Source organism: Rhinoderma darwinii, chromosome 2 (genome assembly GCF_050947455.1).
Source record: "Rhinoderma darwinii isolate aRhiDar2 chromosome 2, aRhiDar2.hap1, whole genome shotgun sequence".
In the NCBI taxonomy this organism is placed as follows: Eukaryota; Metazoa; Chordata; class Amphibia; order Anura; family Rhinodermatidae; genus Rhinoderma; species Rhinoderma darwinii.
Genome location: NC_134688.1, coordinates 464,418,635 through 464,430,961, shown reverse-complemented (window position 1 = coordinate 464,430,961; position 12,327 = coordinate 464,418,635). Strand labels below are relative to the sequence as shown.

The following is a 12,327-nucleotide window of genomic DNA, read 5'->3' as shown; positions in this document are numbered from 1 at the left end:
CTGCTGGTGAACCTACCAGGGATGTATAGATATCTGCAGCCTGTATGTGGATGGATATGCTCCGTATGTAGACCCTGAAGCCAAGGTGACCCCTTACAGCAGTCTTCGTACCTCAAGGAAGACATAACTTTCCTAGATCAGAGATTGGCAGGAAAACAGCCGCAGAAACCGTACATATTACGGAAGAGGACTATAGACACATACCCAGACATGTGGTAATGCACATATTTTCCAGTTTGACATAAATCAGGCTTATTCATTAAAAGTTATTAAACCTTCCGATCTATTATGGTCTTTCTATTTACTGACCGCAAGCAGGTATCTCGAAAGTGGTGCGAAAGAAGAAACATTCTAAAACCCGTCCTGATCATTTGCGGCCGACACAGCTGTAGGGCTCGTGACAAGGCCGAGCTCTGAACCACTTCGAGCCATGCACACGTGCGCAGGACAGGATTACCACAGGTTTTCTCAAGTCCGAGTGTAAACAAGAATATTTCTATTCCCCGACAGCAAATCGAGATCTTGAAAATGGTGAACTTAGAAAGTTGCGGCGCTTTTCATTAAACGCCGATCAGGATTTATGAATATAAACCATAAAAACAATAATAATAGCTGGCAGGCTATACAATACACATATGATTCAGAGCAGTGGTTTCCAACATCTGACTCTCCAGCGGTCAGAAAACTACAACTCTCATCATTTTGGCATGCTGGTAGTAGTTTTGTCCCTGTAAAGACCTAGGTGGAGAACACTAGTATGAGGCAGACAGTTTGATATGTGGTTGCTTAATGTCTCATTGTTGCCACGTGTACAGTCATTTTTAAAGGGACTGTACGTTTAGGGTTAATTTGGCAGATTTTAGTGGAGAAATACTAGAATTGCAATTCTTCGATCTTTTGATATTACCTGAACGGATCCATATAAAATTCCCCATTGTACTCCCTCAGACACACAGATTGCAGTTTGTGGCAGCCTGTAGTCCGCGCCACAGATTCTCAAAGTCTTGTAGAAAAGATGTGAGCTGGTCTCTTCTACAATGCCAAAACCATCATCATGTAGGAGTTGTATCTCCCGCGATTCCCCGATATTTGAGCCTGCGCTATAAAGCAGAATATCGTTTTGTAGCAGGACAAGGAATACATTTCTGGATTAATCCGCTGAGTTCTATGTTCTGCAGCCTCCCAGACACCCTGCCGACCTCAGATGCTGGTGGTGGAGTCTGTCGTCATTCTCTTGGGGAATGTTGTATGCCAGCCGGGGGCTCCAGACTGATACAGAAGGGAATTCAGTACATTTAAGAGGCGTCTGTCTCTGGTCACCAAGCCTCGGGATGAATGACAGCGTGCAGGTCCAACAGTTCAGGGGCATCCACATCGCTACAGACTCGGCCCATGTTAGGTCTGAACACTACCCGACAATCCAATGCCGGGAACCCTTCCCTATGGAATCTACTCTTGTAAGAAATGTATGGACCAAAAGGAAAGCAATTTGAGTGCTGCCTAAATGATCCAGTGATGGACCACAGACCAGGTTCATTATGTACCTTTGTATATTGTCACCTATGCATCATTCACTGGAAGACCCCTTCTCAATAGCAAGCCCCAGTAGATCTGGCAGCTGGTGATTATCGGATATTCAAATGAATATTCAGCCATGTTAATACATGGTCACTCACGAGTCTGATAGATCAGAAGACCATCTTTGCAGCGGGTCTTTGCTCCAAATATGGCCCATGCACAGGAGCGTTGGGACAAACATTTTTCGGTGGCCAAATACGTGAGAGAATGGTCGGCTGAAATGGACAATTTTCCGCAACTGCCGTAGAAATACTGAACCATCCTGGTGGCCTTCTTATCCAGTAGTCAGCCATAACCTCAAATTTATGGTAAGAAAGGAAAACAATACGGTGTAAAAAAAAAAATACAAAAAATATTTTTTTATTTTTTCCTTTTTCTTCCTTTTGCATCCAGCCATCTGCGAGTATGGATGATCCAAAAGGTTTCTAGCTGAATCTGTAAAACGTAAGACCAACCCAGACCTATTACCCAGGTGACATCTATTACACAGACAGAGTCACATCTACTGTTTTCTGATAATGGCTCTTTGGTAGCAGATTTTGGAGTCATTATCTGACAGCATTTCTCGGATCTTGGCCAAGTTTTGTGGGACCTGTAAACTTCCGCCAACTAGTTTTACATTGTGGTAGTTGTTCGAACGCTTTATAGTGCTAATATTGACAGAGCGATAACCAAACAACAACATGAAAGCAATATACAAGGTGCACTGTATCCAGCTGATCTGATAGCAGGACGAGCATGTTTCTCCCCATGTGGAAACACGTCCGCCATAGACATGTGCCGTCTAGTTGTCCTACCCAAGTATCGTCACGTGTGTCACAGACAATGGGCTCATTTTACTACTGGAAGACCAAGGTCCTTTATAGCGTAGTAGTCTCCCCATCTATTGCCCCAAAATACCTAACAAAAGGCAAATAAAAGACCATATGAAGAGAGAATGCTTTTTGTGGACTACCACTTTAAAAAAAAAAACAAAAAAAAAAAACCTTTTGACAGGATGTAGTGACACTTCAGAAGTTTTTAATGGTGGGGGTTCGAGCACTGAGACCCCCACCGATCACTAAAACGAAGCTCTAGGCTGAGCGCTGTGCCACTTAGTTTCTGATCGGCTTTCCTCGGAGCGTTGTATGGGCTCAATAGAAAGCCTATGAGTCCGTTGACAGAAAAAGTTAATCATTAACGAAGCAGCACATTGCTCACCCAAGCTCAGTGCCGCTTTGTTTTTGCGATCAGTGGGTGTCTGCGTGCTCAGACCGCCACCGATCAAAACTTCTGTCACCATGACATGTCAAAAGTTTAGTTACACTAAGGACAAGTCCACCGTGGAAATGCTCTGCAATCCCCGCGCAAAGTCTGAAAACAGCGACAACACCCGGACCCAAAGATGCAAAAAGACGGTTCTATGGTAATCCAAGTTAGTTTCCGTGCGGAGGCCATAATATGGACCCTAAAATGTGGATGTAATAGGGCCATTGAAATTTAGGGATAATTTTAAAGCTGTGAATAAGCTCCTGTTCCTGACCCCAGCTCCCCATCAGAAGTGTCAGTCAAGTCACAAATAAAGTTCCCCTTTAAGTGATCCGGCACGGTTAGAGAGACTACTGGTCAAATCTTGTGCCATTCTTATATTACCATGTACTACCACATCACCATCCTACACAAATCACTAATGAACAATTTGTAGAAGTAAAATATTTCTGAACGGAAGTCGCCAGCAGCTGGAGAACATACAAGAGAAACAGATTTCACCGCTCACATTTCCAAATTTGCCAGTCAAAATTAAAGCTGAAGTTCCACGTGTAACAGATGTAGCTGGTGGGAGGGCGCTCGCCACGGACACATTCAGATTGGTGTAAAAACGAACAGATTAAGAACGTAGACGCAGCCAAGAAATATATTGTACTGCAGGACTGAGGCGGCGCTGCTCAGACTAAATACCTCATGGTGGAACATTTCCCAACAGTCCATTACAATGTCCTGCAGGTTATTTCCATTTTACCGGGATAATCAGATTGCCGCACCACCATCCAGCAATGGACTTATCATAGCGAAACCGGAACACACTGCAGGCCTGGAAGAGTCTCACTTCTATGAACAACTCTAAGACATCCATAACATTGGCAACCAGTGAAGTTACCAGTTACCTAAACAATTCCTAAAAAGTTAACGTGAATTTCCACATTCTATCATCATATTGCTTTTAGCTTCAAAACTCTGGTCTAATCAATTTCTTACTATATTGGAGAAGAGTTTTGCTGCCAATTCCCCTGAATAGACAGGTGTAAAACATAACATTCTGTCTGCCTGTAGCCGCCACTAGGGGGAGCTCCCTGCATACGGTTATACATTGAAATCAATAATAAGACCGTATGCAGTCAGCATCCTCTAGTGGTAGCCACAATGTAATCTTTTATATGTATGTCCATACTGGGGATTTATAGCAATATAAAAATGTAAGCATTTTAATTAGCACAGAATAGTGAACCTGTTCAAGGGCAGACAATCACTAACGTACAAACAAAAAGCTAAAGTCATGCCAATAGTAGGGTAAAAAAAAACATCAGGACCTAAATATGTAGAGTAGCCAGTTAAAGAGGATCTGTCACTAGTTTATGAATTCCCTACCTCCTGACTAATCTATTAGACGCCATGCTGCTGATAACTAGCATCATTTGTTTTTCAAAAACATTATTTAGCATTTTTTAAATATAATTTGGCTATACTTGCCAAATGGGAGGTTACCTTCTTTTCACTTTGGGCGGTGTAATGTTTTCTGTATGACACTGTCCAATCAGCATACAGCTTCTCCCCCTCAACTGGTGATCATGGTGCCATATGAAAGATTAGAATCTCCTCTTTCATATGCCACCAGAACCGCTGTTCTAGGTGGTCTACAGCTGGAGATATGGCTATTTGAAGTGATCCCCTCTTCCCTCCAGCCTCAGTCTCTCACACTGTGTGAAGCAGCTTCATGTGGATTGGACGGCGTCAGAGGCTGGGAGGAGCTCCACCTCAGGAGAATCGCTGGTGGTCACACCCACTTGTCTAGTATAGCCACATTACATATTTAGAAAAAAAGATCATAACTTTTAAAATAGAACTTTTTGGGACGTAATTTTCACTATTATCAGTGTGACAGCGCCTATTAGATTAGCAAGGAGGTAGGGCATTACTAAACTAGTGACAGAGCCTTTTTAAAGAATCACTTTGGACATTCCTGGGTGTTCCCCAATCCAGAATCACATTAGCTTTTAGCCCCCTGCAATAAGAACTTCCATAGAAAACAATGGAAAAAAGTTAGACACCACATTGGCCACCAGTTTCCAGGGATGGATCCAGCCTTGCCGTCAAAAAGGGGAGACTAAAGCAGTGATAGGAATTAAAGGGTCTGGAGGGGCACACAACTATCTGGGCAACAACATTTAAAGCGAACCTCTGGTCCCGGGACAACAGTTTAAATATAATGGTGCCCTCCAGTTGTGCCGCTGACGTGGATCTGCCGTTTTAGGGTCCCCTCTGTGCTGTCCCAAAATGGCTGCAGCTCTTCCTAGACTAGGAGTCTGAGACACTCCCACTGTTCTCGGATTGGCCAGATCTGCTCATGTCTTAGAAGCAATGCAGCCATATTGAAACATTACAGAGGGGACCCTAAAACTGCGGTCCCATGGCAAAGGGGCACAACTGAAGGGCACCAGATATTACTCCATATACACCATCACATTTAGAATTTTGTCCCGAGACAAGATTTTCGCTTTAGAAGAAAAAGCAAATAACTCTACACAACCGAGACTGGGCCCCTCACAACTAGTACTGTGGAGAGGACTTTTCAGTTTTACAGAAAACACGAAGCTCACGCTTAAAACAAATACAGATCCTGGAATAGGGACTGTTTATCCGATTGCAAAATGCGCTGCACAAAAACAAACCTAATACTCAAAATTAGCAAATGATAAAGCGGGTCAGCAGCCTCTTTGTGCTCGGAGGTAAACATAATACCTTCGGAGCCAATGTGACTTTTTTTTAGTGACCCCGGATTTAAAGTCTCAATAAAAAATAAAAAAAAGTTAGGCTCTTCACACCACAATTGAGCATATACGCCGGGAAAAGCTCCCGACGTATACGTATATTTCTATTTACAGGCACAGCGCAAAAAAAACCCAAAAAAAACACATACCGATGGGTATAGGTTTTTTGTTTTATTTTTTTTAACAAGGGAGCATATGGGCGACGTATGTCACTGTATACCAATAGAATGGCATACATTAGAGCCTTCCATCAGAGGTATACATCGGGCAATATGCTCAACACATCAGACCGGTGGAAGGCTCAGACGTGATGTGAACAAAGCCTTAGGCCTCAGTCGCTGTTTTCTAGGTGCATTCTCTATATGGCTCTTGGGAATCTTCCAGCACACAATAAACAACTAAACTGGGATGGACTGGCCAAAGAAACGTAAGTATTATAATCCTCAAAGGTTGAAGCGCCAGTGGAAAGAAATCCAACCACTGGAGAAGAAAAAAAAAAGGAAAAAACCGACGTGAGGCTTTACCCCATCTGAGGAATGACAGGTACTTTAAATAGTGAAACGGAATCCGTAGACCGATTTTACCTGTATGCATCGTCTTCTTTCAAGTCTCATATCCTGTGAATGGAGGGGAGAGTCCAGCAGCAAACCGCAACACTGAAAAAAGAAAAACACTACATTACAAACATTGTATTTCTGTGAACCCCACACTCTACATTGACCTTTGAAGACTACATCTATATATAATATCCACATAGACGTTTGGGTAACTAAATAAAATGCAATACTACATGCATTCACACTTCTGCTGGTTGTTATTGAAAACAGTCAGCAAGCTGGTTGTCAGAAAAGCCCTAAGGCTGGGTTCACGCGACCATGTTACGTCCGTAATGTACAGAACGTATTTCGGCCGGAAGACCCGGACCGAACACAGTGCAGGGAGCCGGGCTCCTAGCATCATAGTTATGTACGATGCTAGGAGTCCCTGCCTCGCTGCAGGACAACTGTCCCGTACTGTAATCATGACCGTTTGCTAGGTAATAAGTGTTTTGTATAAACCGGACAGACCACAGCTGTTTACATCACGGGCCCGTATATAAAGTGAAGAAGAAAAATAATTGCAAGGACCAATTGTAATCGTAGCACAAAAATGTTGCCAACTTTATTATAACAGTATGATTACAGTACGGGACAGTAGTTCCACGCAGAGGCAGGGACTCCTAGCGTCGTACATCACTATGATGCTAGGAGCCCGGCTCCCTGCACTGTGTTCGGTCCGGGTCTTCCGGCCGAAATACGTTCCATACATTACGGACGTAACATGGTCGTGTGAACCCAGCCTTAAAAGCTTAGCTGCTGTAACTCAAGAAGACCGTGTTTCCAACATCACATTACTGAACAGTGTCTGGTGTAAAGATGACAAATTCTAGTATACAAAATCAACACAGAAAGTTCTGCGGAGACAGTGAGCCAGCAAGGACTGTTGGGAGCTCAAAAGCCTGCAAAACTATAAGTGCAGCTCTGGCGTGTAATACAGGATGTAACTCAGGATCAGTGCAAGATAAGTAATGTTATGTATGTACACAGTGACTCCACCAGCAGAATAGTGAGTGCAGCTCCGGAGTATAATACAGGATGTAAGTCAGGATCAGTACAGGATAAGTAATGTACGTACACCGTGACTCCACCAGCAGGTTTGTGAGTGCAGCTCTGGAGTATAATACAGGATGTAACTCAGGATCAGTGCAAGATAAGTAATGTACGTACACCGTGACTCCACCAGCAGGTTTGTGAGTGCAGCTCTGGAGTATAATACAGAATGTAACTCAGAAACAGTACAGGATAAGTAATGTATGTACACAGTGACTCCACCAGCAGAATAGGGAGTGCAGCTCCGGAGTATAATACAGGATGTAACTCAGGATCAGTACAGGGTAAGTAATGTAATGTATGTACACAGTGACTCCACCAGGTTTGTGAGTGCAGCTCTGGAGTATAATACAGGATGTAACTCAGGATCAGTGCAAGATACGTAATGTAATGTATGTACACAGTGACTCCACCAGCAGAATAGTGAGTGCAGATCTGGAGTATAATACAGGATGTAACTCGGGATCAGTACAGGATAAGTAATGTAATGTATGTACACAGTGACTATACCAGCAGAATAGGGAGTGCAGCTCTGGAGTAGAATACAGGATGTAACTCAGGATCAGTACAGGATAAGTAATGTTATGTATGTACACAGTGACTGCACCAGCAGGTTTGTGAGTGCAGCTCTGGAGTATAATAAAGGGTAGAACTCAGGATCGGTACAAGATAAGTAATGTAATGTATGTACACAGTGACTGCACCAGCAGGTTTGTGAGTGCAGCTCTGGAGTATAATAAAGGGTAGAACTCAGGATCGGTACAAGATAAGTAATGTAATGTATGTACACAGTGACTGCACCAGCAGGTTTGTGAGTGCAGCTCTGGAGTATAATAAAGGGTAGAACTCAGGATCGGTACAAGATAAGTAATGTATCTATGCAAGTTGCTTTTATATGTCAACTGTAAAATGGAGAATTGTTCACAGACCTACTTCCTTGCGAAGGAAAAAGTCGAGCTGCAAGTTGCATTCGTTTGCCTACAATGACATTATGCATGCGTGCAAGGATGGCAACCAAACAATGAAATGTACTTTCCATGAACTTGATAAACATACAAATCATTTTGCTTTGTCAATTTCAATTTGTTAGAATCATACAGTTCACAGAACTACATGGGCTGCCCAACGGCTGAAACTGTCCTCTTGGCTCACATGTAGCAGACAGTTAAACGATTGCACTGATGTGATCCACGGCGGATCTGTTATCGAACCTCCAAATAATAACCGCCCATAGCACCGATTCTAGGAAGAGACTGGCACAATCCTGCTAAAAACCGCAAAACCTCACCCAAACAAAAAGTATTCATCAGAGCCACGGGTCATTTATAATAAAGTTGGCAACATTTTTGTGCTACGATTACAATTGGTCCTTGCAATTATTTTTCTTCTTCACTTTATATACGGGCCCGTGATGTAAACAGCTGTGGTCTGTCCGGTTTATACAAAACACTTATTACCTAGCAAACGGCAAGACAATCCCTACAAGCCATGAAGAAATGGAGATTTAATTTGGCCATTTCCACATGTCAGAAATAAGAACGAATGTTCTTCTGAAATATTTATTCTCTGACCAAAACGAAATGGTCATCAGTCAGGCCGGGAAATTAATTAACAAAAAACGGCAGGTAAAGTCCGCGTACCAGGCACTAAACTCCTACTGCTACTAAACTCCTATTCCCGCCTTAGAGGGATATTCCAAAAAGTGGTAAAATTTCTTTATGAATTCCCTCCGCTTACAAGTCACAGCTCTGATAACTGTACTGAAACGAGTCCTGCAGCTGTGTGTCCATCACATGACCAGGACAGATTTTTTTATCTACTGGCAGTCAGCAGAGATCTTGAAAACTGAGGAATTGATAAAGTATATTGAAAAATTATATAACTTTCGATTACAAAAAGAACCACCTGTATTGCCGATACAGGAATACCCCTTTAAGGACCGTTAAACTTTTCTGGCCCCGAAGAGAATCCTTTATTGTATTGATACATAAGCAAAGGATGGGAAGTTCAAGAGACCAACAGGACTGCGGACTTACACATTGTGGATTAGGGCCTGTTCACATCACCGTTGCAATTCCGTTGATTATTTCCATCGGTGGTTTCCGTCGGGTTAACCCCTCAACGGAAAGGCAAACTGAAATCTCAGCTTCCGTTTTGATGTCAATGGTGACGGAAACGTTGCTAATGGTTTTCATTTGTCACCATTGACAGGGTTCGGTTCTTGACTTAACCAATAGCGCAGTCGACTTTACTATCGATTCCGTCAAAACAGAACTGTCACAACGGTGACAAACGAAAACCATTAGCAACGTTTCCGTCACCATGGAGATCAATGGTGAGGAAAACAGAAGAGGAGGTTTCAGTTTGCCTTTCCGTTGAGGGGTTCACCCGACTGAAACCTCAGACGGAAGGTGATGTGATGCTTGCAGTATAGCATGGGGAGCAACCCAGGAGCCAATATGCCCCTTATTAAACTGCGAAGAGGTCTCCATAAAAGAACCAAATCAGTAAAATGCACCTACGATTATGGCACAGACCTGAGCGCCATGTAACCATATAAGAGGTGTATTCCACGCACCATAACTAAACAATGCAGCGTGGGGGATGGGAGACTGGACTGTCATACAACTGAGCACAACTATCACACCACCCATTAGGGTTTGTAATCTAACTTTCCTGGATTCTTGAATGATAAATCTGCCTAGTTGAGTAGTGATTTAAAGGGAGTGTGTCATCAGAAAATTACATGGTTTAAATCAAGTTTTTGTGTTATATTAAATATATTTAAGAATTTGTAGTGAAATATATATATATATATATATATAATATTTTCTATATAAAACAATATTCCTAAAATCTTGCAGTTTTCACACTGGTCACTGAGCCTCCCAATAGTGTGATCCTTCCTGTTCTGTAGAGATCACTTCTCAGCAATAATCTGATTATCATCGCAGGCAGGATTACACTGCCAGGCAACACCTCAAAATAGATAACACTGAATCCACCAGTGACTATAGGCCCCCCCTCTCTGCACAGTGAATTCTGTACAGGTCACAGAGCATGCCCACTACACTTTCCCATAGAAGTCAATGGGTCCCCTCTAGTTCACAGGTTCTTATGGTCCATGTGGCTGCTGTAAAACATCTCTCTAAGTGTTGTTAACATCAGCTCAGGCAAGATGACTACCCCATAATTACGTACAGAAAATAGAATTAAAAAAATAAAAAAAATGTAACAAAACCGATTAAGAAAAAAAGAAAGTGAAACTATCTGTTTAAATTAGGGGGAATACATTTCCTTTAAGAGTAAAGGATAAATCTGTGAATTATGTTTTCTAAAAATCAAAAATCTAGCAAACTCTGGGGAACTGAACCCAACTGTACGTCACTATTCCAGTCATGCTTATGTTACATCAGGAGTTCCATACCTACCGCTCAACACGTCACGCAACGCCTTTTACCAACCATGTCAATAGAATGGCACACCGGACAGAATCTGATACGGCCGCACTTGTTAGCGACCATTCTGAGCATGGACGCCACTGACTGCCGTCCCGTGTAACCAAACCTTCAGTTGCGTAGGCAGGATTATAAATGGGTTACCGTTAACCTAGTTATATATTGTATTTTTCTGGATCGTGTTTTAACGTGAGCATAAGTTGGCAGGCTCTATTCTTCCCCTCTTCCATCTTCACGTGGGTGCATCTTAATCTAAACGTACTTTTACATGGACCGACCTGGGCCGTGTAAATGAGTACCGATCATTGAGACAGCTCGTTGACCGGCGCTCGTTTGCTCCTTTCACAAGAACCTAGTACGGGGACAAGCGCTCGTTACTCCAATCGCTCGTCCCCATACATAAATATCAAGTCGGCAACCAAGCTACGGACAACGATAATATTTTCAGTATTAAACTATATGAACGAGCATTCTATGAATGCTCATTTGCCCGATAATTGGCCAGAGTGAAAGGTATTAAAGGGGTTGTCCACTTTCTCAAAACGGATGACCTAGAATGAAGGGGGTCAGACACATCGATCAGATCTCTCTCATAAGAAAACTCCATTATTCGGTTACTGGTGTATGAAAAAAAAAATAACGCTCCATTCACATTTGCATTGCCGGCCCCGTGCACGCAGCACTACTCCCATCAGACAACAGAACAACAATGGACCCCATTGCAAGTCAATCCGTTGCTAAAGCTTGATTTTGTGCACCTGGTCGCAATGGGTGTGGCTAAAATGGACAAACCCAGGTTGGGACAGGGTCACGGAGATTTAATGTGATCAGAATTAATCTGCACCTGTAACTGCAATATTTGTGGGGTCTATTTAATGGCAATTACCCCCGACAGCTGGCCAGCTGTTCCACAGCTCCAAACCCCCAGCATGTCATGCCAGCCCCTGACTCGCACAGCATGATGGGACTTGTAATTCCACAACACCTGGAGAGACCCAGGCTGCCAGATCTGTTAGAAGGGATTATGATAAAAATGTATATGTCTATAGACTTCTCTCCAAACCTACACAGCAGGTGTATGAAGAAATGGAGTCCCACGGATTGGCTGCATACGGGTGATGAATAGTCTATGAATCATCCCTCGTCTCCCTCCAATAGGTGACCTATATAAGAGACGCAAGACACTTCAAATGCACAGAATCACAACCGCTGCTGAGACGGATCTCGGTCCAGCCGTGATGCAGCATGAAAGGCACAGGATTGTTAAAATGAAATGATGTCCTGGTCTTAATTCCCACAATGCAGCGTTCACAGAATGCGCAGGAGAAGGTCTCAGGTCTGAGCAGGTAAAAGGTTTGAAAATGACCGTTCGGTTTAGTCCTTATTCACACCAGTGTGTCCGGTTTTGTTTCCGTTTAAAAAAAAAAAACAAAAAAAAAACAAAACAGTTTTTCATGCATATCACGGTCTGTGTTGCGTCAGTGTGGTTTCCGTGTATTATAAGTTTTTCTCCTCTGCGAGCGGTTCCTGGCTTCACTTTTGTTTTTTTCTCCACATTTCTTTAGCAACCGATGCGTGTGCTGTCCGCTTTTTTTCACGCATGTCTGTGTGCTGACC

The 12,327-nt window shown here is 42.9% G+C and overlaps 1 protein-coding gene across 1 annotated transcript in view; it reads right to left on the bottom strand.

The window, feature by feature from the left end:
- DYRK1A (dual specificity tyrosine phosphorylation regulated kinase 1A) overlaps window positions 1-12,327 on the bottom strand; it is an 82,419-nt gene that overhangs the window by 43,656 nt on the left and 26,436 nt on the right. The window contains exon 2 of the mRNA XM_075854606.1: window positions 6,188-6,259. Coding sequence (XP_075710721.1) covers window positions 6,188-6,197 — 10 coding nt within the window. The 5' untranslated portion in view covers window positions 6,198-6,259. The remainder of the gene's footprint in view (window positions 1-6,187; window positions 6,260-12,327) is intronic.